The sequence below is a fragment of the Crinia signifera genome, chromosome 3, assembly GCF_055691185.1.
Source record: "Crinia signifera chromosome 3, ASM5569118v1, whole genome shotgun sequence".
Lineage (NCBI taxonomy): Eukaryota > Metazoa > Chordata > Amphibia > Anura > Myobatrachidae > Crinia > Crinia signifera.
Window position 1 is genome coordinate 302,687,660 of NC_139219.1, and position 26,182 is coordinate 302,713,841.

Below are 26,182 nucleotides of genomic sequence, written 5' to 3' on the forward strand. Positions count from 1 at the left end.
CACTATGAATGCCCTGTCAAACTAACATGCAATTTGGGCAGGTTCTTCTTGAGGACATGCACAGGGCAGAACCATTTGCACGCCTAATATTTTATTTATAGAGCTTTGTTCTATGCTCCTTTTTTTGTTTTGTTTCTCAGAATGTACGACTGAAATATTTATAATCATTTGTTCTAGTATCTTACAGTATACTTTGCAAATTTCATTAAAACATCCTCATTAAAAATAAAGCAAACAGTTCCCGCAGCCAGCGGCTCATGTGCCATCTGTTTGTGTTCAGCGCGTCTGTTCTAATAACCCCCGGTTTGGCGCTGTAATAGAGCGATACAGTCTCCGTGGACTTTGTGTTCTAGGGGACTCCTGCAAGGGCGCTACACAGCGGTGTCCAGCCCAAAATCTGTTATTTACCTATGGTCCTTACAGAGAGATAATTAGAAAAGGAATTAGGCATTTGTTTAAAGAGTAACATTATCCTATTGCTATAGAGGGTGGACAGTATTCTTACCGTCATTGCCTATTAATGTTTATCCCCATGTCCACCTTATTAGCTACCCCTATACACTTGCCCATTTTTGCATATATCCTATCAGACAGTCCTGTGGCAGTAACTCACTGCATAAATACATGCAGAAATGATCAAGAGGATCAGTTGTTGTGCAGACCAACCACCAGATTCACGTTATTGCTGAAGCCAGACGGGTGCCGGACGGCTCCCCGACAGTTGGGATTCTAACAATCATTACTCCGACGCCGGAATCCCAACTGCTTCCTCATGGGGGTCCACGACCCCCATAGAGGGAGAATAAAATAGGTGGTGAGTGCAGCTCTGGACTGGACTGGACTGGAAGACGCATTTACTGGACTGGAAGACGGCAGTTAATTAAATACCCATGCAATACAGCAGTGGTATGCATCTCTAAATGCACAGCATGTTGATCTGAAGCTGATGGTCTAGAAAGAAGACCATACTGGCTTCCTCCTCTGTCAGCTAAGCTAAGGCCCCGTCCTTAAAATTGGGTACTTCCTTAGTATAGTGACTGGCCAAATATATATCCCTTTATGGCCATATCCATATTCTAGACGCTGCATCCAACAGTGAAACACGCGTTTCGCAAAGTGCATGTCTTCTTAAGCTGCTACCAGGAGTTCTGTGTACTCCAATGGCCTCCACAGTCACCAGATCAAAGCACCTATGATTTGTGGTAGAACAGGAGATTTTCAGCATTCATATTATCGTGTCCGCATCGGCCAGAATGTTCCTGCACTTTATTGAATCCATCCCATTTAACATTCAGATTATGTTTTGGATCTTTTCTTTTCCTCATAATCCACAGATCAATATGTCCCCATCCAGCATTCTCGCTATCCAGCCTCCACCCCTTCCCCCTAATCTCATTTTACCGATGGTATGCTAGCTCCCTCTCCATCCTTCACCACAATTGTCTGTTGTTCTTAGCTGATTATTTTTAAACTTTGGAACTTACTATAACCTGGTATATATAAGCACTTGAGGAATTGGTAAACATTTGGAAATGTATATCCGAATTCTAGTACCTAATACGTTTTTTTGGAAGCGGCAATCATTTATAAGGCAAAACCATGAGTGCTGCTTTAAAAAACTTTCCAAGATTGGCTGGGCCCAAATTTACATTTCTAACAGCTATGTAATTACATGCAGTATGAAATTGGTGCCAATTAACCGTTCATTTAGTGATTTCTTTTATATAAGCTGATCACCTTTTTCTGTTTGAATTCTAATTGAGCATAACATTTGTATTAGAAGACATTGTGATACAAGGGCGATGCATTAAGCCTTAAGGTGGCCATACACACGCAGATTTATCTGCAGATCTGTCTGGTTGGAACAAAAACCTGGTTATGGATGAGAGCAAATGGCAGTTGACCCTTTGCTTGGAAATGCTGGCAAACTGGCAAACTGTCACTCATCCATAACTATGTTTTTGTTCCAACCAGCTAGATCTGAAGATAAATCTTACTAGTGTATGGGCACCTTTAGAGAGAGTTTCCCAAAGCAACTGGTCAACTTAAATTTGGTTTTCATCATTCAAAATACACATTTGTAAACTGGATTTGAAATTTTATTGTATGGTTTTGTGCTCGTATCGGCCAACCGCGATGGATGAGTTTTTTTTTTTTATAGATGTTCAGTCATTCTAGAGAAGTAATTCATTGTACAGGGAGTTCAGAAAGTCCCACCACAGTGAGCGATGTCTGTTGCTGCAGACGTGGGAGGTTAGAGAGGGACAACAGGTAATGTAGATAAATGCGTGTGGGGGGACTTTAAGAACCTCCTGTATTTATCTTTGCTCAGTTTCTTCTATGCTTACTTGTATCTCCTACAGATCAGTTTATAAAGCAGGTAGTGACTTACCAGCAGTTTGTGGACAATCCTTCCATCATCGATGATCCGAACCTTGTTGTGAAAATTGGAAACAAGTAAGTGTCAGATTTGAATATTTATTTATTTTAATTTTATTATAATCGAGCCGGTTGAACATTTCTTAAAGGAAAAGTGAAATTTTTGTTCTAGAGTAGGGTTTTAAACATGTACGTCTTGTCTATTTCCACAAATAGACAAAGTGCTTCTTCCGCTTATTTGTGATACCTTTATTAGGACAGGCATGGTAATGTAATTGGTCATCATTTCTATATCAAATAGAGGAATTGCCATTTGCAGATTATGAATAAATTGGACGAAAGAACATATAGAATGTTAGCCCTGATTTTCAGCTAGGTGCAATTTTGATATTCGTGCAAATAGTCAACTGCGTCTATGTCGCTGAAAAGTGACCCAGCACATGTGTCCCGTGGCCTATATAACAGAGGCGGAGTAGGGATGGAGATGCAAGGAGGTACATTTACTAAGGGCGGTATTCAATCCCGGCCGCTATTTCCCCCCGGGCGAAATGGTCGCCATTGCCTATTCAATGCTGCTGTTACCGACCGCATTGAAGGTATTTTTCCAACAAAACAGATCCGACTAGTTGGATCTGTTTTGTCGGAAACTCCGCAGATAGTCGCATTAAAGGAGTTTTTCGACAATCCGCGGCAGTTTTTGCCGCTTTGCAGACTTTATGACACTTGACAGTCGGTACATTGAATCCAGGATTGAATACCCCCCCCTTAGGGCGGTTTCACACATTCCGGCTCCTGCCGGGTGGCGAAAACCCGTATGGCCAGGAAGCCGTGCAGCACACAGTAGTTTATCATGGAGGAGATGGCCACAGCCCGACAGCCGTCCCTTCCAGTCGCGGGATGCGGCTGCAACCGGACGGCCGGGCCGTGGCCATCCCGAGTGAATGAACACAATCGTGTCCATTCACAACTACTGTGCACGGCACGGCTTCCTGGCCGTGCGGGATTTCGCCGTCCGGCTGGAGCCGGACAGTGTGAAATAGCCCTTAAGCTTCTAAAAATTTTAGTTTCAGCGGTGCGTCTAAAGACACACCTTAACATAGCTAAAAGTAGCAAAAGATGCTAAACCCGTAACCTGCAAGAACCCACCAATACACCATAACCCACTGCAACCCAGTGGTATGCCATTACCAATTGCAACATTCCACTGTGCTGTACCCACTGCAACCGACTGCTGTGCTGCAATCCACTGCCCCATCAATCTTCTGTAACCCATAGCAATAAAAAAAATGCTACTAGCACAGATTAGAAACTGAAAGCAAACGTCTCTATGGCAACATAGCACTGTAATGGGTACTTATGTAGTATCTGGGCTGCCGATTTTTTGATTGTATGCCTTAAGTTAAGGCATACAATCAGATGCGATGCGATGCGATATCGCATCGCATCGCATCTGATATCGGATGCGATGACCCGATTTTTCCATAGGAATCAATGTTAAAATGATTCCTATGGAAAAATGGGTCCTTTTCATACCCCTACTATCCAAGTGGGCATGGAGTTGGATATAAACCTGTGGCGAGCGTAGCGAGCCACCGAGCCCGAAGCGTGGCGAGCGAAGCGAGCCCCGCGAGGGGACGGTATTCGTCCCCTCGCGGGGCTCGCTTCGCTCGCCACGCTTCGGGCTCGGTGGCTCGCTACGCTCGCCACAGGTTTATATCCAACTCCATGCCCACTTGGATAGTAGGGGTATGAAAAGGACCCATTTTTCCCATTGAATTCCATGTTAAAATGGACTCAGTCCATTTTAACATTGATTCCTATGGAAAAATCGGGTCATCGCATCGCATCGAATCGCATGGTCGCATGCGATGCGATGCGATCTCCCGATCCGACCCGATTTAGAAATCGGCAGCCCAGATACTACATAAGTACCCTGTAATGTTTCCTAGATTCTGCCAATGTTTCTCAGAAAGAGGTGTAGCAGATTATACCTTTATATTAGAGCACTGTGACATACAGTTGTACAAAAAGTAATTTGCGGTTTGCAGAAGAGAGCGACTAGTTATTTATTCTCATAATTTATTCTTCTCTTCTTGATTATAGATATTAGGAGACTTTAGTTCCCATAGCTACAGTGTTAGAATGCTGAGCAAGTTGTCCTGAACTGTAATAACGTGATACACAAAAAGGTTTAATATGATGTTTTTTTTATTTTTTTTTTACATTTTATTTAATTGTGGTGTTTTGTTCTTTGCCTTTTGTAGCCTAGCACTTCCCACACTGAGTAATTCATTGAACAGCACATTATTATTGCCTTGTGCTCTATTGCAGAAAGTAAAACTCCGCTTGTTGACTTGATCTTTGACTCTCTTTAATGGGAATCCATTATGTATGTTTTTTTTTTTTTCTTCTATCTTTGCCTTGCAAATTCCATTGTTTGACTATTGTGCTATTCATGTTGCATTCTAGTTCTCCATTGTATGCGTTTTATGACTCTTGTTTTTGTCCCCCTCAGATATTACAATTGGCCAACAGCAGCCCCCGTTCTCCTGGCCATGCAGGCTTTTCAGAAACCATTGCCTAAGGTAGGCATAAGTGTTCTAAGATGGGTATGGTTTGCAGCAAGCTATATTTACCAGCATGCCTTGCCAATTAGTACCTCCTAGAGCATGCTGGGAAATATAATCGTACTGCTGGGAAATTATAAAGCCTCATGAAGCCGTGAAGAGAGTTGGTTGACAACCAATCAGCTGTTATGTATAAATGTATTGTTTCCTCAAAGCTGATTGGTTGCCTGGGCAACTTCTCCACTGGCTCACTTCTCCTTTCTTTTCACTGCTTCAAGAATAGACTTAGAAGTTCAGTTTGTTTTTGTAAAGGGTTTGTATGTTTCCAGTAAATCCACTACCCACCCTATAATATTACTGTGGTTGGGCCATCTTTTAGGGATGGATGTATTTATATACATCGCCGGCCGCCGCGATGCCAGCGCATATGTACTAACATATGTGGCTGGCATCGCGGTGCGGTGACTGAGGCCCCCCGCGATACCTGTAATGTCTCTGTCACCTCCTGGGCACCGCCTCCTCCCCCAGCTAAGCAGGCTGTCCCCGGCACCTTCTCCACCCCCCTGCAGCCGGAAGGACGTCCGGCTGCTCTACTAGGGGGATCAGCTCTTAACTGTCATTTTTCACACAACCTGTAACATGAGAGCAGCTGAATGGTTGATACTTTTTCTTTCTCTAAGCTTCACTACATCTCCCCCTCAAACTATCCACATAGATAAACAACCTCATATACATTAGTGTTCATTCTAGCACCCGCCAACTTTGAAAACCCAAGCAGTTCCTCTTCCCTGCCTGGGGTGTCGCTGTCTGTTGTGGTGTTTCTAGCAGCGGTCTGGTTTGCATATCAGTGCTGATATACAGACCACACTCTGCTAGAAGCACTACAGCAGACAGCAACACCCCAGGCAGGGAAGAGGAACTGCATGGGTTTTTAAAGATGGCGAGTGCTAGAATGAACACTATACATGTTGGTGCTGAGGTGCTTTCTAAGTACATATGGTTCTTGTATACGTCGGTAAATAATATTATAGGGAAGGTAGAGTAATTACTGGAAGATTATTTAAATAGGAATTCTATGTATGTAATGTTGCAGCATACTGTATGAATAATGCATGGATTACGCTCTATTGTGTGCAGTACAAATTGCACTACTTCCTCCATTTGTGTAGTAGTTTATTTGCCTCTAAAGCTGCCCCATTGTGTTCTGTTGTAGTCCTGTTTCAGTGTTTGACAGTTTTGCACACTAATGTGCGTATTTGTTTTATCATACATTCGTTTTGCCTATATTAATGTTTACTAAAGCACTAACCCATCACAATGTAGGAGGATTATACTTAGTGATTTCGCACCAGGGTCTGCACCTTATCATTGTTACTAGCTGTGGGGCTGTATTAGCTGTACTAGCAGGTCCTCCGGCTGTGCCTATACACTCCACATCCAGCAGAGGGTGCTACTGCCCTGGGGAAAGGTCATTTTGTGTGGTCACATCTATCAAAGACCATATTTACACAATTGGCCATCATATACTATTTAAAAGGTAGACTGTTTTGTTAGGTGAGTGACTCTGATAAAATAATCTTATTTAGCAATCAGTTTAGATGCCTTTGCATATATTTGTATGCTTAAAAACATTATCTTCTTGTTTTTTTTATTATTATTTATTATTCAGTTATTTATATAGCGCACACATATTCTGCAGCGCTTTACAGAGAATATTTGAACATTCACATCAGTCCCTGCCCCAGTGGAGCTTACAATCTATATGCCCTTCCCTTTTGTACCTAATGGGCCATGTTGGAGGGTATGTAATAATGGTACTTGTTTCCTAGCACGGCGCCCATCGCAAACCGTATTTAGTGGTGTGCGATGCGATCTTTCAGTTAAATTAACAGGAGTGCTTGTACAATTAAATATCGCATAGCATTGCTGGGTGCTTACAATGTTAAATGCACCCCCATTGTTAACGCCACCCCCACTATCAACGCCAACCCGAAGCGTGGCGAGCGCAGCGTGCCCGCGAGGGGCGGCAGTACGCGTCCTCCGACCTTTTCATACCCCCACTATCCATGTGGGCGTGGAGTTGATTTTAGATAGTGTGGCGAGCGCACCGAGCCACCGAGTCCAAAGCGTGGCGAGCGGACGCGGAATACATGTAAAGTAATCAGTGTCCCCTCGCGGGGCTAGCTGCGCTTGGCACGCTTCGGGCTCGGTGGCTCGCTGAGCTCACCACACTATATAAAATCAACTCCACCCTGATGTGGATAGTGGGGGTATGAAAAAGTCGGAGGACGCGTACCACCGCCGCTCACCACGCCTCTGGTTGGTGTTGATAGTGGGGGTGGCGTTGACAATGGGGGTGCATTTCACATTGTAAGCACCCATTAGGGTGCTTGTACAATTAAAAATCGCATTTGATCGAAATAGCGGCATGCGATGCGATACGACGCACTTCTATCAAAATCGGGGGCGCCGTGCTAGGAAACAAGTACCGAAATAATAATTACATGTTTTTCTGTGCACAAAATACAGGTGCAAATCTGCGCACCTTGCTGTGCGTGGACCCCGTAATGTGATAATGGAAAGAAAGTTTTGACTTTGTTCCAATAGTTCCCCCTTTATTGAGGATGACCTTACTTCCTCCTGTAACAGGCCACACATTAACCACTGCGTGCCAGGGAACCTGGGACATAAAATTAAGAACAAAATATTATTTCCGGAAAGGAAAGCTTTTCTCCTGCGTTTTAATAATCTGTTGCTAGGGGCAACTCATTATTCCTATATAAACATAATTGAGCTGCTCTATTGTCAGCTGCTTTTTTCACAAGAACAGATTGGTCGCACAGCAACATTTTCCATTAGAACTTGTTTTGTTTATCCCGAGAATAATAAGACATGAATCATGTAATTACCCATTATGGCGGCGCGCTATTCTATTGCATCGGATGGGAATAGAATTATTTGTTTGCAACGGGTTCATTTTTTTTTCCCAGCACAATGCTGATTATATCATCTTGAGGCTACCTCTATTCAAACAAGTATTTTATTCCGCGCTGTTTACCATAGCTGGATATATACCTGGAGCCTTTTCGAGCACAGTTATTGACAGCTTATTTGTCATTACAATTTATATGGGATTTTAGTCACAATATGGCATTACTTTTAGCAAAGGAAAAATAATACCGCTTTCACACTGCCAAAAGGTAAAAAAAAAAACGGTATTTTTAAACCGGTATTTAAAACGGGTCTGAGCCTTCACATTGCAGTAGATTACCGTTTTAAATACCGTTTAAGTACCATTCACATCAGTCAACCCGTTTAATCCCCTGAACAAGACAGAATGCAGAGGACAGCCTATCACAGGTCTGGAATCTGTTGTTTTTACTAAATACCGTTTCAGAGCCATTCTCACTGCATAAAAAACGGCTCTGAAACGTGTAGGACTCTGCTTTTTAAACGTTTTGAAATACCGGTTATCTTTAACCGGTAAATGAACTCTGGCGCTTTCCCACTGCAGCCTTAAACCGTTTGAAATGAGAAAAAACTGCAATATACCGTTTAACAAGTGCGGTGTGAAAGGGGTATCAGTGTGTTAAACCTGGTGCACTAAAAGCTGTTATCTACTGCAATTAGTTTTTTGCTATGATGATTCTAGCACAGCTTTCTCTGTATTTCCGCACTGATATGCAGACCAGACCTGTGCTATAAATACCGCAGCAGAACATCTTGTATATCTCATAATACACAGTCTGATTATAGGCACATTTTTAATACACATCATTATTTCTTGGGCACCAAAATCACTCTGACAGCTGTGGTAAATGCTGACCATTTAATCCTCTTTCGGATTGAGGGCGGGATGTATTAACATACATCGTCGCCACGCCCCCGCCGCGATGCTAGCGCTTATATGCTAACATATGCGGCTAGCATCACGGTGCGGTGACTGAGGCCTCCCGCCATACCTGTGATGTGGTGTGCTGGGGTTCTCCGTCACCTCCTGGGCTCTGTGGCGGTCCCCGGCGGAGGAGCAGCATGGAGGATGGGGGTCTGCATCTGCGGCGTGCGCCGAGTGACGATAGAAGCCCATAGGCTTCTATACGGCGCTGCGAAACACTTGTGGCGCCTTATAAATAAAATTATAATAATAATAATAGGGTATCGCCACCCCAAGGTGGCGATTACCCTGCCTTGCGAAGTCGGGGCAGACGGATCTTAGTACATTATAAAATGTGGTAAAACCCATGAAAACGGGGGTTTTACCGCATTTTCCCCTTAGTACATCCCGCCCTGATTATTTATGACCAATTTCTTGTAGCACAGCATATTCTGTTGCACTTTACAATAGGAGACAGTGATAAAAACATACTGGGTATTTACAGACAGTCAAAGGTATAAAGGCCGTGCTGACAATCTATAGGCAAATTATTATGACTTCTTTAAATATGCTTATTGACTTGGGAAATTCTGATCTGTTTTGCATTTTTGTGAATGGCATAGTAGAGCTTATTTAAAAAACCATAAGCACGCAGTATAACCACTTGGTTTTGTATTGGACCAACTAGATCAGGGGGTTAAAACTGTGGCAGGGTATGCTGGGATATGTAGTCGCAGCAGCTGAGGGGCCACTTATTGTCCACCCCCTGACCTAGATAGGCGTGAAGAGGGCCCTGCTCCAAGGACCTTACAGTCTAGGGGGGCGATTCTCTAAGGCAGAAATATGGTAAAAACCCCGTTATCTGGGTTTTTACCGCATTTCTGTATGCTCTAACCCCCCCCCAAATGCAAAAAGCCTAAGTGATGTCACGGTTTCCCAGAGATTTGATTGGTGTTATTACTATTTCTACATTCACACTTCAGCCAACAAAATGGCCGCCATAACTGTGCCGTGTGAGGAAAGCCCGTGCATGTCAAGTTCTGAATCCGCAAGCGGTCTAGTGTTTGTGTCTGTGTGCATAACTCGGAATACGTCCGTCTTGTGTGTACGCCTGTGTCCATAACTCTGTACAAATACTAACAGACTTTTGTATGTTTTCTTTTTCTCGTTTTCTTTCAAGTACTCTTGCTTTGATTACGTCTGTGCAGTGGTAGATTCCATTAAATTTTATTTTTCTAATCTCTGTGGCCAGCAGACAGTATGTATGTTTCTCATACCCGTGCTTGCTTGCATTGTTTCATTGCTTTTTTACATGTTTTCTTTTTTTAACCTTATTATTTAATTCATTTAGCTGTTTCTGTTTTTTGCTTTTTTTCCGTTATTGTCGTCACCGTGCATTTATCACAGGTAACGGTGGATACTCTGATGAGAGACAAGATGCCTAAAAAGGGTGGGAGATGGTGGTTTTCCTGGCGTGGGAGGAACAGCAACATCGCAGTGGTGAGATTGAGCGCTTCTAAACATGTGTTTTTCGGCATTCCTTTTTTTTTTTTATACTGAAATTCTTATAACAAACCAAAGAAATACACACACACACACACACACACACACACACACACACACACACACACACACACACACACACACACACACACACACACACACACACACACACACACAGATACTAAATTTTCTTGTGAGCTGTAAGGGGCTGCGCAGTGTGACTCTGGGGTATACAGTAATAGGCTGGGCAGGGTGTCCCTGGTGAGCAGTAAGGGGGCTGTGCAGTGTGACACTGAAGTATACAGTAATAGGCTGGGCAGGGTGTCCCTGGTGAGCAGTAAGGGGGCTGTGCAGTGTGACACTGAAGTATTCAGTAATAGGCTGGGCAGGGTAGTCCTGGTGAGCAGTAAGGGGGCTGTGCAGTGTGACCTTGAAATATATAGTAATAGGCTGTGCAGTGTGACTCTGAAGTATACAGTAATAGGCTGAGCAGGGTGTCCCTGGTGAGCAGTAAGGGGGCTGTGCAGTGTGACCCTGAAGTATACAGTAATAGGCTGTGCAGTGTGGCCCTGAAGTATACAGTAATAGGCTGAGCAGGGTGTCCCTGGTGAGCAGTAAGGGGGCTGTGCAGTGTGACCCTGAAGTATACAGTAATAGGCTGTGCAGTGTGGCCCTGAAGTATACAGTAATAGGCTGAGTAGGGTGGCCCTGGTGAGCTGTAAGGGGCTGCACAGTGTGACCCTGAAGTATACAGTAATAGGCTGGGCAGTGTAGTCCTGGTGATTACTACATGCATAAAGCCCACATGCCTGACCATTATATTGAACCTGTATTGGTAAAATAATCAGGAAAGTGGATCTGAATTCTCTGAGAACAGGAAATCAGCCTGGACTGGTAGTTTCTGTAGAGAACCAGCCTTTACCACAGAATTGTTTGTAATTTCCTCCGTAAGTGTACTGTGCATTATCCCTTCTAGAGACGTGCTTTGTGCACTAATGTCTTTGCCATCTGGATTTTACATAATGTAGTGTATGTTCCATTATACAATGACTTGCACATTTCCTCAGCCGTGTAATAATTGGCCTAACAACTCGTTTTATTAGGAATCCACGGTAGAGCAAGGACTGAGCGGAAAAGGACCTTACCTTACTGAGCAGCCTGCTGGCTCCAACATTGAAAACAGGTAGAAAATGAAAACATACACTTCATACAGAAAGCAGGCGTGTGGTGTTATGGTACCAGCTCTGTAACTTCATATATAGGGGGAAAAAACCCACTTCCTACGGGGGAATGTACATTAAGCAATGGCCAGCTGGGAATGTATCCTACACTCATGAGCTGTATTAAGGGTGGATTGGTCTGTCTGAAGGGGGGATTCTTTATTTGAACTCCTTTCTGTCAGGATCTGAATGTCAAATGGGTAAAACAATAATCAAACTGGCTGCAATGTAAATAACCAAATACACTCTGTAGCATGCAGTAGGCAACATGTGGGACTCCAGCTTCTGTGGAACTACTCAACCCAGCATGCCCTGCCACAGTTTTGATGTTAAGGTCAGGGTTGGGTCCCGAAAATTTGGTCCCCCTCTCGGCCTCCCGGAAAGGTGGACAACCCTCCCGATTTCTGGGTGACCCTGCCCCCCCCCCTGTTCCCGGCTATCTTGCCCATGTCGTTTAAATAACGGGATTGGCCGATCTCCGATTAGGGGGCTGGGCTGACGTGGCAGAATCACATTTTTTAGTCCCGCCTTCTCGGCAGCGATCAGCAAATCGGCTCATAATAATGTCACGCACAAGCGCCACCCCCCGAACGCCTGCTGATTTAAAAAGTCGGCAACCCTGGTTAAGGTATGCTGAAAGTTTGACAGGACTTGCTGGGATCTGCAGTTCCACAGTAGCTGGAGTGCCAGATATAGCCTATTCCATTGCTCAAAACATCTGCAATATAGATGTGCCCTCATTAATCTGTCCTCCGTAGTCATACAGCGTAAGATGACTGACTGGTCCTGTGCAACCCAGCCAGCGGCAGCCATCTTAACGGCAACGCGATGTGACTAGGATGCACGAGGAGACAGCGCGAGACTTGGCTGACGTTTGATGTGGCACATATATATTGTATGACACATCTTTATAACCCACTGTGACGGGACACGTCGACCAAAGCAAGCCACTAATTTGGCTCCGTGATGGCGAAACATACAAAATTACATAGAAACTTGTTTACAATTTTCATGTCGACCTTCTGCGTGTTGACCATTCTTTCTGCTGAAGGTCTATTAAGCCACACTTGCCTGTGCATCTGACTGCACTGTTGTTCTCTGCCCAGCAGCATTAGTGTATGTGCTGTAACTGGAATCCAGACCATGGGCCAGAAGCACTAAGCTTCAAAAGTGATCAAATGGAGAGTGATAAACCGCCAACCAATCAGCTCCTGCCTTACATTTTTCAAATAGAGTCTGCACACCTCATTATTTCCTTTGTTAGAATGAAGCAAGTTAATTCACGCACACAGAAAACAGTTGTTCTCCTTTAAGCGTGGTGTGACACACTGCCCTTAGATGTATGTAATGTGATTATAGCAAGGGAATGTCTATTTATACTCCCTGCTTATGATTCATAGCCCCAGCTTCCTACACATCCATCAGCTGAGTGCTGGGTATTCTTGGAAACAATATTCTCAATGGAAGGACTCTGCTGTGAATGAAGTATTAAGCACAGCTAGTCCATTGATAGTTTAACATGCAGGTTTTCAGTGTCCTCCCTGGAGATGTGGCTTTCAATAGACAATCAATTAATGCACTGAGTGATTCAGAGAAAATGTGTTTTTCGAGCCCACGGCCAAATGCACTTTCCGGTTTATCACATAATCTTCCTGTGTTTGTTCTAGAATAAAAGATGAATCTTCGTCCAGCGACGAGGACCCCAGGGCAGCCAAGCTGAACATAGGCACTCTGCAATCGAACCAGAGCCACGTTTCATCAACTGGGAGCATTACTTATAAGAAGACTCTTCGGCTGACCTCTGACCAGCTTGTAAGTACCAGGAACATATGTCTCTCTTTACAGTGGAACATTAGCATGTGACTGGGAAAAAGATACCCATGCGATGAGTCTGGTTCCGTTTGCATGCAGTTTAAGCTTATTAAATATACAGTAGGCTGAGCCCCATCCATGTATTACCTGTCTTAATGCAGAACAATGTATTTTTAAAAGATTATTACACTTTTAAAAAGGATATAACATTATAAAAAACTGCAGTACCCCATTTTTAAAGAATTAAACATTTTTTTTTTTTTTTTTTTATGCTTGCGTCTTGTAGTCCTTGTTCTTGTATATTATCCAACAAATCATTATCTCCTTTTCAATTCCTCTCTGGAGGGAAAACCTAAAAGTGGCTTCCACAGACTCACAGGTCTCAGCAGGCCATGTGAAGTGGGAGGGGAAGAGGTTTATAGTGAAAACAGAACCCAGAGGGCTCGCTTTTTCAGGTGCTTTGTGATTGGTTGCCTTGGTAGTCACATGTCAATGTGCACACTTGTGAATCATTAATAGCAAGGCTGAAGAAACACACTAAGGCAAATAGTTATTACCGACCGCAGTGATTTATGTAAAAATAAATACAAGTGGTTGTTACATTAAATGGATTGTTCAGTTCTGGGCTATTTTTTATTTTAATAGCACGGACTAACCATGTATTCCTTATAACCGCAGTAGTGGTAACAATCCGTCTTTCTTAAACTTTTATGTATCCTCTATTTTTTTTACCTGCCACCTAGGCTGCTTGCTGTGTGCTGTAATATATTATTGAAATTAGAACATGGAATTACATCAGGGGGAGCCAACTCCAGTCCTCATGAGCTACCAACTGTTAGCTTTTTCCAGGTCTCCTCACAGAATCACAAGTGAAGTAATTAGCTCCACCTGTGGATCTTTTATAATGTGTCAGTCAGTAATGAGTGCACCTGTGCCACAGCTAGGTGATCCAGAAAATGTGAACTGTTGGTAGCTCTCGAGGATTGGATTTGGCTACCACTGAGTTACATGATAGCACATTATATTATAGCAATTTAAGAGTTTGTCGAGGGAAGCCACAACCAGTGCCCTCATTAAAATCAGTAAGTAGATCATCTGGCTGGCAGAGCATGGATGCAGTAATCTGTGACCGTATTCATGTGCTGTAATACCTGGTGGTGGTTGGCGTTCTGGCAATGACACCACTGCACCCGCCATTTCCACCTCGTTGGGTTTTTACAGTAAGGTGGAAACAGTGTGTTTGACCACCAAAACGCTGAGGCTCGTGGCTAAATGCAGCAGGCTCCCTGCATTAGCCGTGAACCTTGCCGTTGGGGGAATCCGCGTCATCCTCTGACAGCACGGATTCCCCCAGAATACACCCCTTTGAGTGCCAAGGGAATTTGTCAAAATAGGTGTGAAAATCACCACCAAGCAAACATTTTTATTCGTCATAATGACCTGTAACATTTACCTTTTTATATAGGAAATCTGTTATTGAATTTAAATAACAAATGTGAGCGACGCTATCCTTTTTAGTGGATATTTTGTGCATCTCTCCACAGATGTTGACATTCAGAGGGGTAATTCGTTCTCTCCCCAAATCTTTTTCTAGACTATGGAGGGGACAAAATGTCATTTGCAATAAAAACCTTCATTCAGATACAGGAGTTTCCATCTTTAAATGCTGATTGCCAATAGTGTAATCGGAATGTCCATACTGTACAGACGCACGGACCAGGCCTCCCCTGCATACAGCATTATTTAATTTCCTAGAACTTCCCAGTGAAACCTATTTTATTTTTAAGCTAAGACACATCTATAGTACTGCACAGCTCTGCCGGAATATAATCGCAGACACAGGATAAGGTACATCGGGTGATTGCTCCTGACACAGTTTGTACTCATTAACTGAGGAAGACAGGAGTCACACTTTTTCCAGTAGCTTGCAGTATCTAAATATAATTGGTCTGATGTCAGATGGAAGTGCATTAGGTATATCCATTAGATGGATCTCTTTGCAACAGAAAAATCAAATTGGTGTGTCTGGTGAAACGGTGCCTCAGCCGGTAATGAGTCACAAACAGATGAAATATATCTGGAGTAAGGAGGTTTAGAGGAAACGTTTGAAGTGAAAGGTGGAAAAAAAATAAACTAATGAATTAGGGGTGGGGTGGGGGGGGGGTTGTTTGGCAGATCTGAATTATGAAAAAATGCAGGAAGACGTCATACACCGATCATTTACGTAACACGCTCCCAATAACTTTATATTAAGCTTGGTTTATCGTTTTTCTTGAGTCATATGGCTTGTAGGCTTATTATGGCAGAATATTTGCTTATAGTGACCCAGTTCATAAATATTGGCTGCAGCTTTACAAAATGGCTGCCTCCATTGTGTAAGAGTGACAAGAAGCCTAATGATTTTCAGCACTTTGTGCATTTGGCCGGCACAGGACTGTCATTGATTGGCAGTCTGATGTCGTTTCGGGGGCAGGGAGGTGTAGCAACGGGCTCCATTTGGAAAATGTCTCTGCCGTTTAGGGTGTCGATTTCTTGACCTCTGCAAAGCCGCATGATGGTTGGTGCTTTGTTGAGATGCTGTTTCCTTGGACGAAGCTCAGATCATTACTGCAGCAGGAGGTGTCTGCATGTAATAGATGCCTCCTGCTGCATTTACATACAGTGCTATCACTGCTGCGTCTGACGCTTTACTGGCCATGTTGAAAAAATAACAGAAGCTGATTGGTTAGTACTTTATCGCTTTCCACTCGATTGGACTGCATGGATGGTGTAATGGTTAGCATTACTGCCTCACAGCACTGAGGTCATGGGAATGATTCCCACCATGTGTGGAGTTTATATGTTCTCCCCATGCTTGTGTGGGTTTCCTATGGGTACTTCGGTTTCCACAATCCAAAAATTTACTGCTAGGTTAATTGTCTCTCAATAAAATTAACCCTAAAATAGCTTGTGGTTATATAGATTGTAAGCTCCACCGGTGCAGGGACTGATGTGAATGTTCAAATATTATCTGTAAAGCGCTGCGGAATATGTGTGCGCTGTATAAATAACTGGTAATTAAAACAAAAAATCTCTCTAACATAACTTTAAAGGTGCATTATATCCAGAGCAAATAGGCAATTAAATGTGATGCCAATGTCTGGTATGCGCTATACATATAATGGCTGGCTGATTGTGAGGTGATCTTTTAGCGCATATTCCTTCTGACTTGGACAATCCATTCGGATTGCCTTTTATCCCAGAACCACAATGATTTAAAAGCTACAATGATGCGGACACTGGCTAAGAATTGGTACCATGTTGTGTAAAGTTCTGTCATATACAAATCTAAGGATTGCTATTATCCGAATGGGTTGTGTAATGCTTCCGGAATCCAGTCCGCTGACCATAATTATTTTCTCTTCCAGAAAAGTCTGAAGCTAAAAAATGGCTCCAATGATGTAGTGTTCAGCGTCACCACTCAGTACCAGGGGACCTGTCGCTGCGAGGGCACCATATACCTGTGGAACTGGGATGATAAAATCATAATTTCCGATATTGACGGCACAATTACCAGGTGAGTTCTTTGTGGAGAGTGACAATAATTACCTTCAGGGACACACTGAGCATAATGTGCTGCCCTTCTGTCCTTAATTGCCTCTATAGTAAAGTTCTATAATTAAATTATCAGGTACTATAATTGCCTCTATAGTAAGTAAAGTTCTGGTCTTGTTACTCACTAGCAGTGTTCCCTCTAAGCTGTGCGCGTGTGCGCGCGCACACAACTCGCCAAGCATGCGCACAGACATTACAACAGAGCGCACAAAGCAGCAGTGGTCCCCTTTTTGCAGTTGTGGACTAAATTAATGTGTGTTTCACCCAATAACTACATTGTCTGCTGTGTTTTGAATGTTTAAATGTTTTGAATGTTTAATATCACGTTGTTTTCCAGTTATATATATAGAAGTGACGCACAAAAATAAAAATTTCCTTCCAAAGTTGCACAGCCAAAATCTTTTGCCGCACACAGCCTTCGTAAAATTAGAGGGAACATTGCTCACTAGGTGGAAAAGTTTTTAAACACAGGGCTCAATCCAAATTGCCAGGACGGAGTCCTGTGTGTACACCCCTTAAGACTTTTTGAGCAACCTGTTTATCCTTAAGAGTGGTATTATGTTGAGGGGGTGTAGTCCAACAGCCACCGAGCCACTATGTGGCTGTAAGCTGCCATTCTCACTTTACAGAAAACCATACATTTCTATTTTTAATCAACATTTACCTTAGGGCCTGCTTCAGCTTTTATAGCAACACAAAAAGGCATGTAAATGGGCAAAGCATGCTGGGATGCAGGCGGGGCAGGTGTAAGATGTGCAGAGAGAGTTAGAATTTGGTGAGGTGTGTTTAAACTAAAATCTAAATTGCAGTGTAAAAATAACGCGGCCTAACATCTGTGGGCTACATGCAAAAGCATCTAGTATTTACCCAGCAGAGAAACCATATCAATGGATTTGCTCACCTTGCAGGCCAAAATGGTTTGTTCCAGAAACAAAAATGACCTACTGTATAAGAAAGAATGAATTCCACGAAAACGAAAACAAACAAAAAAACATTGTTTTCAGTTATGTCACTCTTGTCATAAATTGGGGGAATTTTACTAAGATGGATTTCCCATGGGATGTTGCTATGGGCAACCAATCAAAATCTACTTATTTATTTAGCACCTTCTAGAAGATAATAAATAGCAGTTGATTGGTTGCCCATAGCAAAATCCCATGTGAAATAGAACGCTCATCTTAATAAATGTCCCCATTACATCTATCTGAGATTAATTTGACTGTTGACCACTTGCTTGATTTAAACGGTGTATGCAAATTGGAGGTAATAGGAATCGGTAATGGGTTAGTGCCAAAGTACGGTTTAATATATTAAATCTCAAAAGAGAAGACCCTACCGTCTCATCTAACGGCATTACCTTCAAACGCATGAAATTGGACAGGTTGGGCAGGAAATCCTGGCAGATCCCAGATGTTAACAAACGCCGTCCTTTAAGACACCCCAGTGATCCAGGTTTTAAGTATATCCATGGCTCAACACAGATTGTTGAATCAAATTGACTGAGGCACTAATTTATTTATTTGCAGCCAAGCATGGATATACTAAAGACCTGGACTGTTGGGGTGCCTTGAGGACCGTGTTACCCTACTCCTCCTGCATCTTAATTCGAATCCCCTCCACCCCTGCAGCCTATACCTAACCCTTCCCCCAAATGCCTAACTTCAGTGAGATGGCGCCCAATGGTGTGAATCCTTATTCAATATAACCTTATAGGGTCATCAACAATAAAAAGTCCCAAAATCCTTGAGAATGTTTATTTTCATAAAAAGTCTTCCATTCGTAAAAGTTGATAAAATGTCACTTATGACCGATCCTCTGTTACAATATGCTCAACACTTGTAAGAATAGATACTTTCACAGTAGCAAAGAACCCAATGCGTTTCGTCAATAGAAGACTTCATCAGGGGTTGTTCAGTTCTGAGTGTGGCGTGTACATTAACATAGAGGTTGTTTCACAGGCAATACAAGGAGCGTCAATGTTACATTTTCAACAATTCCTGAAGCTTTTGCTCTCATTACACCATCAGAGAAAGATTTTCCCTCAAGGGGTGATGTGTACAATTGATCGTCTTTAATATTAACCACCAATAGTAATGTTGGTATGGGATTGCTTCAAAAATATATATTTACTTATATGGAACAATGGTAACTTAAAGAGTTAATAATGGCCTAAATCAAAGTTCCTACTGGTGGATCCAAATACAGCATAATTTGGTGACATGTTTTTTTTTTTATGTCGTGAATGAAAATTTAGTTCTGGCAAATATGCTTTCTTTCTAAATGATCTAGCAACCTGTGGTCTTGTCTTTCAGATCGGACACATTAGGTCATATTTTGCCAACGCTCGGAAAAGATTGGACTCATCAGGGTATCGCCAAACTGTATCACAAAGTTAGCCAGTAAGTGTTCCATTGTTAATTACGTGTGGTTGTTATGACTGTTTCGTTGTGTATTCTGAGATCCTCTTTCTGCCAATACACGCAAGTCGCATTTGTTTGTATACCCAGACACCTGCCATGTGTCTGGCATCCCACAAGGCTTACTAAGTGTATCTGACGTCCAACCAGCTACCTGGGGACATATTACTAAAGCTCCTGGAATTTATAGAACATCCTACCGGAATATAAACATGACTATAGCTACATGTCTGATGCCTAACCATGACCTCCTAGGCTATTGCTGATTGTCATCACTTGTTCTGATTGACCCCAGTTAATCTGAAATCTCAGAGGATCCATGATCTCTCCATGGATTAAAAATGATTTGTGGTACTTGTATAATATCACGGCGCCCATCGCATCACATACCACTAATTAAGGTATGCGATGGGACCCAATTTGAGCCTTTCCCCGGGCTGAGTGTATAATTTTAATATCGCATCGCATGCCATTATAATGGCATGCCATGCGACGCGATTTGGGATAATTCCCATGTTAAATGCCCACCAGAACCGATTTTTAATTGTATCCCCACCCTGATGGGTAATGAGTATGTTAAATGCCACCCATTGTTAACGCCACCCCACTATCAACGCCAACCCGAAGCGTGGCGAGCGCAGCGAGCTCGCAAGGGGCGTCGGTACGCGTCCTCCGACCTTTTCATACCCCCACTATCCACGTCGGCGTGGAGTTTATTATATATAGTGTGGCGAGCGCAGCGAGCCACCGAGCCTGAAGCGTGGCGAGCCACGTGAGGGAACGCGCATTACTTCACAAGTATTACGCATCCCCTCGCGGGGCTTGCTGCGCTCGCCACGCTTCGGGCTTGGTGGCGCAGTGCGCTCGTCACACTATATAAAATCAATTCCACGCTGACATGGATAGTGGGGGTATGAAAAGGTCGGAGGACGCGTACCGCCGCCCCTCGCCACGCTTCGGGTTGGCGTTAACATACTCATTACCCATCAGGGTGGGTGTACAATCTAAAATCGGGTCTGGGGGGGCATTTAACATAGGAATCAGGCATCTGGGTGCCTGTACATTTAAAAATCGGGTACAATTTTTCGCGATTTTTGGTTGTACAATGCCCTGCGATGGAAATCGTGGGCGCCGTGATAATACACAAGTATCTGATTTGTTTTAGGTTTTCCAGACTGTAACCTCCTTTGCACACTGCACATGTAAATCTTAAATTGTGTTTTACTGTCTCTGTATCTGGTTTACATGACTCTCGTAAACATAAGTTATGGACACTATGGTAAATCTAGTATGTGTAGCACAATGACGCGTTTCGTTGGAGTTGATGCTGGTCCTTCGAATACCTACTGTATGTAAATTTTTGTTTTTGTTATTAACAGGAACGGTTACAAATTCCTCTACTGCTCGGCCCGTGCCATAGGAATGGCCGACATGACGAGAGGATATCTACATTGGGTTAACGAGCATGGCATGGTGTTACCCCAAGGACCTGTCCTCTTGAGTCCCAGTAGTCTGTTCTCTGCACTGCACAGGTAAGCTCACCATCATTATGCAGAACAGTTCTCATTATAGGGTGTGCATTCTAGGGCCCCCCATTTCCTATAAATCCTCACCATCATTCCAATGACCGCACTTAGAACTTAATTTATTCCATTGTAACCAATTCTACTGTGTTTATGGTTTTGATGTCCTGAATTCTGCCCCAGAGCCTAATGGTTTATCATTGTACTAATGAAGGGAGTCTTTAAAAGCAAATTGATACAAAATGTACAATTTAAAAAAAGTTTCAGTTTTCTTGCCAATATACCAATTTTGGTTGAATTTTATCAAATGTTTCTAAATTACATTATAATCTTATACTTTTACAGTGAAATTGGAGGCTTTGGGCACTAGGTCATAAGTGGCCTTCCACCTTTCTGAATTTTTATTTTTATTTTTATTTTTTTATTATTTATATGGTGCCGCAAAGGCTCCGCAAGCGACATACGTAATGATAAACCATACAGCAAAGCTCATATGTACAAAATAGTAGAGAGGAGAACTACACATGTAACTAATTGCAGTGCTCCGATTTCATAATTTCTCAGAGAATACAGTGGGCCTGAAGGGGCTATGGGTAGACACAGAAAAAGGGTAAGGCATGTGGATGCTGGAGACATCATCTTAGAGCAATACCTCATCCTATACTGCATAATGGTTAATGTAACATCCAATTTTGTGTACGTTCCTCCTAATTTGTACATCCTATTAGACAGACTTTTCCCTGCCTGATCAGTTGATTGTTACTGAATCTAGAACAACAAAGCACTTAGCTTTGATCAGTCTATTACAAGCTAGACTAATGAAGCCAGCGTAGAAGCCGTTTTCTGTGCCTAGAAGCAGATTTGTGCTATTTTACAAATGTTCGTAAACAAGTCTTAAAGGGGAAAAAAAAATGCAGTTGGCGGTAAAAATTCTCACTATTTTATTGATGAAAAAGCTGCGCTACCTATAATTTTATACTCTGTATTATTATTATTAATATTTTACGGTGCTATTTCTCTGAAAATAAATCTAGCAGAATCCCATCACAAAAGCACTTGGACCTTATATTCTATAATAGTACTGTAGATCAGTCACCATTTTTTTCTTTTTTGTTGTTCTGTGTCTAGGCAACAGGCATACTTGCCGACTTTTTTTTTTTTTCTCCTCTCCGAGAGAAGCCCAGAAAGGAGACCCAACAGCAACATGTCAGGGGGGCGGGACAGGCAGGTGTCATTAAGCCCTGCCCCCACGACAGTCAAATAATGTAATTAACGAGTCTGCGAATTGGGGGAGGGGCTAAAATGACGCAATTTGCGTCATTTTAGCCCTGCCCTCCCCGCGGACCTGCAAAAAACTGTAATTTTGTGCAGCAGGGAAGGGTTGTGCGGGGACTGCCTGCCCAATATGGGAGGATTGCCCACCTTCCCGGGGGCCGGGAGGGGGACCCGATTCCAGGAGGGTAGGCAAGCCTGAACAGGGTTTGCATGGCTGCACTGCCTTTGTCTGCATATTATAATGGCCACCATGTTTCTGGCTCCTATGTGATGCACTTCTGCCTATGTATTCTAGTCCATGATCAGATTTTACAGACATTCAGTTGTTGCCTTCTGAACACTGTCATATTTCTGGGAGAGGCCATCTCGCAGTCCTAGTTACAGACTTATATCAGTGAATGCAGTGGCCAGTGAGCCACAACGTACAGTATGTTGATGCAGCCTTTTGTTATGCTCTTATTGTATCTCCTTTGTCAGTACACTGAACAACATTTCTTTTAAGAGAGGTCATCAATGGCCCCTCGCACTTGGCAAACTGTTGCAGATGTCTGTAATGGGCATGTGTAAAAAAAAAAAGGTTTCATGGATTCATTTTATTACAGGGAAGTAATAGAAAAGAAGCCAGAAAAATTCAAGATTCAGTGTTTGACGGATATTAAAAACCTCTTTCTCCCAAACGTGGAGCCCTTCTATGCTGCTTTTGGGAACCGGCCTACAGTAAGTACAGCTGCAGGAAAAATGAAAAGTAGTTTTAGAACCGCTGCATAAATGCAATGGGAGCATTATTTATGTGGAATTGTGGAATCCACCCCAGAGCAAATACATTTCCTCGGGTAAAGCCATATACATCAGTGTACAACCAAACAGGAATGACATTGGGTGATGCTTCGGTACATGTTTTCTAGGTCACCCGGCAGGTGCACTCATTACTCACTGGCACATTTTAAAAGATCACAGGTGGAGCTAATTAATTCACCTGTGATTCTGTATGGAGACCTGGAAAACGCAAACTGTTGGGGGTCCATGAGGACTGAAGTTGAGAACCACTGCTGTAACCCATAGAAACTACCTGTCCTCTTATCGTCATTTCAAAAATGAAACCAATTACGTCTGCTACATACTTGTAGGCTTTTGCAGAATGTGCCGGAGACTCCCGGTAGAGTGCTGCACACTCCTGGATCCAACTCTGTAGGCCAGTGCGTCCGATTGTCCCTTGTTTTTATTTATTGTCCTGGTCTAGGAAACTGCCCTGCTGTTCTCTCCTGGGTTTTTTTAATATTTGCAACCAGTGAGCTGCTTTGTCTCCTGGGGTAATGGCCTAAAAGTTAGCCCAGTGACCGAAATGAGAACAGAAGTTAGAAGGATAGGCAACGTATGTTGCACAAGGCAAAAAAAAAAAAAAGCACACCTCCAGGTTACTTTAACTTTTTGTTAAAATAACCTGGAGGTTGCCCTTTTATTTTTCACTATCATGAAGTAGACAAATAGCATGGGTCAGACTGACCGTTTTATGGGAAGATAACACATGGTGCATGCTTTTTATTGGAATGAACACAATTAACACATGACTTGGAATTTTATTGCAGTTTAACATATGATGTTTAGTCCTTGACCGTGCACCGGACATCTCATTGGGAACTACACCATGTACATAAGGCAGTATTTCTTGCATGAAGGCACAAGCCAACAAGTCCATTAATATCTTCTATACGTGTTCCTAGTATAAGACTGTCACATACACATCGCCTATCATTCTCTGGGCTCTGGAAGCATTAAATGCATTGCATGGGATAGAGATTAAAGCATTTGTATAAATCCGATAAAGCTGGCTTGGGAGTTTATGACAGATAAAATGAAAGCACTTGCACATAGAGAATATTTATGGAGTAATACACGGAACCTTTTTATTGGACTTTCCTCATTCCTTCTTTTTATCTGGTTACATAGAGGACTCCGCTTTATGACCTCATAAATTTGTTGGAATTGCTCTGAACTTGCTGGAGTTGATGCCATTACTGCTCAGTAAAACTGTCAGTAACGTAAACTAATATGTGCCTTTCTGATTTACACAGGATGTTTATTCATATAAGCAAGTGGGAGTTTCATTAAACAGAATATTTACAGTCAACCCCAAAGGAGAGCTCATTCAGGAGCATGCAAAGACCAACATCTCCTCGTGAGTATCGATTTATCATCAGGTTGGAGAATTACAAAATTGTTCTTTTTTAAATCACAGCAAGGTTTGCAGAGATAATTCACGCACTATGGAGCCGTTAACTTAATCTTTAAACAACAATGTTTTCTTCAAAAGTGCATCTGTTGAATAAGTGGAGGCAGCCATCCTGCTGGCTCTGAACCGAGAGGCATTAGAATACAGCCAATCAAAATGCTATGGAGCAGTGACCTCACTAACCTCAACGTCAATTAGTTTCCGTTCAGATCATAATCTCAAAATGGCTGCCTCCACAGGTGCTGCCAAAATGGCAGCCTCCATACATGGTGTTTGCTATAGTAACCTTTACAGGGGTTGGCAATTACCATATTTTAGGAGTCCCTTATGAAGCACAGTGTCCACTGCACAGTTGAAAACCAACTCTGTACCAAAGTGTCCACTGGAGCATTTAGCTTTATCATGTCCTTTGACTGGCCCACTGGCCAAATAGAACCTGGTGGTGGGGCTTTATGAGTGTCAGGGGTGGAGCTATGCTTTGTGATCCATCTTCTACATGGCCACAAGCCATTGATGAACCATCGATAGACGATGACCATCCCTATGTCAGCTACGACACATGGATTTGAATGCACAAGATTTTGGTATTTGGGGTAGAGCAGAGGTTTGTAAACACGGGAAACATTGGCTGGAGGCCGTTGCTTGCAGAACCTGTAGAAGGCACATTGGTGGTCTCCATGGGTATATTGGTGCTATGTGCAACTCACTGCAATCCTACAGTAATTTATGGTCCACCTGTTTTACTAGTAAATTCGCATCCCCTTAGATGTCAGAGCAGCAGGGGTTCACTACCCTTAAATCATTCCAGCAAACAATACATTTCTTGTTTCTATGTGGCCCTTTCTAAAGCTACATGTGGCCCCTGAGCTGTCGATTTATCCCTATTGAATCTGTTTGCTCTTGCCACATTCATACATTCTTTTGTTTTGGTACAAATTAAAATAATCCTCATGGTACAGTATATTATCTAACCAGACCTTTCCAAAGTCCCGCTGTGTAATGTAATACTGCGGAATGTAATCCGCCGCCACCACAGAGAACCTGGGCTATTTAAAGTAGAGGAAACCAATCTTTACATTTCTTAATACAGAGGAAAGTTCTAAAACTTGGTTGGGGTCAGTCCTGTAATCACCTGTCAGACAATAAGATGCGGTCCATCAGTCAGCTCACTACAGGAATAGCACAAATGTCATTAGCCCATGTGTGAGTAATTAGTTTCAGGCTTTCTAAAGTATCTATTTTCAGTAATCATCCTCCCCTGTGTTATTAAGCTCTGTACAATGGTTCTGATAATAACGCTCACTGCCTCTGGTAATTATACAGTAGCGTGCCTTAATATATTCATCTGTAAAATATGCAGAATTTACAATTATAATTAGAAGAAACATTTTTTTGTACTGAATGTTCAGAACCTATACTTATTATTGCATAGTTTATACCTTTATTTAACCTCCTGCTACATTTACTTAGGCCCCTTTATCTTTTCAGCAGCTGTCGTCAGCGTACTTAGTGATATAATTACACTTAGAAGTGTTTGAGATTATTTTAATGGTATTTAATTGTATGACCGTGGACCCTTCACCATATGTATATTGGAGGCCGCCATATTGTGTTGGATCAGTATTGTGCCTTTTAGTTCACTGGTGACATCGCTGAGACACGGAGAGGGGATTTCTATTTCATATGGGATGTTGTTAATGGGCAACCAATCAATCGACTGTATTTAGCACCTTCTAGGAGATAATGGACAGTATCGGATTGGTTACCCATGGCAACTTCCCATCTGAA

General features: G+C 42.7%; 1 protein-coding gene across 4 annotated transcripts in view; it reads left to right on the forward strand.

Annotated features, from left to right (window-relative positions):
- LPIN1 (lipin 1) overlaps positions 1 to 26,182 on the forward strand; it is a 107,991-nt gene that overhangs the window by 75,070 nt on the left and 6,739 nt on the right. For 3 of the 4 annotated variants that reach the window (XM_083178562.1, XM_083178560.1, XM_083178561.1), the window contains exons 10-20: positions 2,364 to 2,457; positions 4,895 to 4,964; positions 10,001 to 10,078; positions 10,228 to 10,320; positions 11,427 to 11,506; positions 13,211 to 13,355; positions 16,763 to 16,911; positions 19,262 to 19,348; positions 20,746 to 20,898; positions 22,767 to 22,881; positions 24,237 to 24,340. In XM_083178562.1, the coding sequence (XP_083034688.1) occupies positions 2,364 to 2,457; positions 4,895 to 4,964; positions 10,001 to 10,078; positions 10,228 to 10,320; positions 11,427 to 11,506; positions 13,211 to 13,355; positions 16,763 to 16,911; positions 19,262 to 19,348; positions 20,746 to 20,898; positions 22,767 to 22,881; positions 24,237 to 24,340 (1,168 nt within the window). The remainder of the gene's footprint in view (positions 1 to 2,363; positions 2,458 to 4,894; positions 4,965 to 10,000; positions 10,079 to 10,227; positions 10,321 to 11,426; positions 11,507 to 13,210; positions 13,356 to 16,762; positions 16,912 to 19,261; positions 19,349 to 20,745; positions 20,899 to 22,766; positions 22,882 to 24,236; positions 24,341 to 26,182) is intronic. The other variant, XM_083178559.1, reaches the window with a different exon arrangement.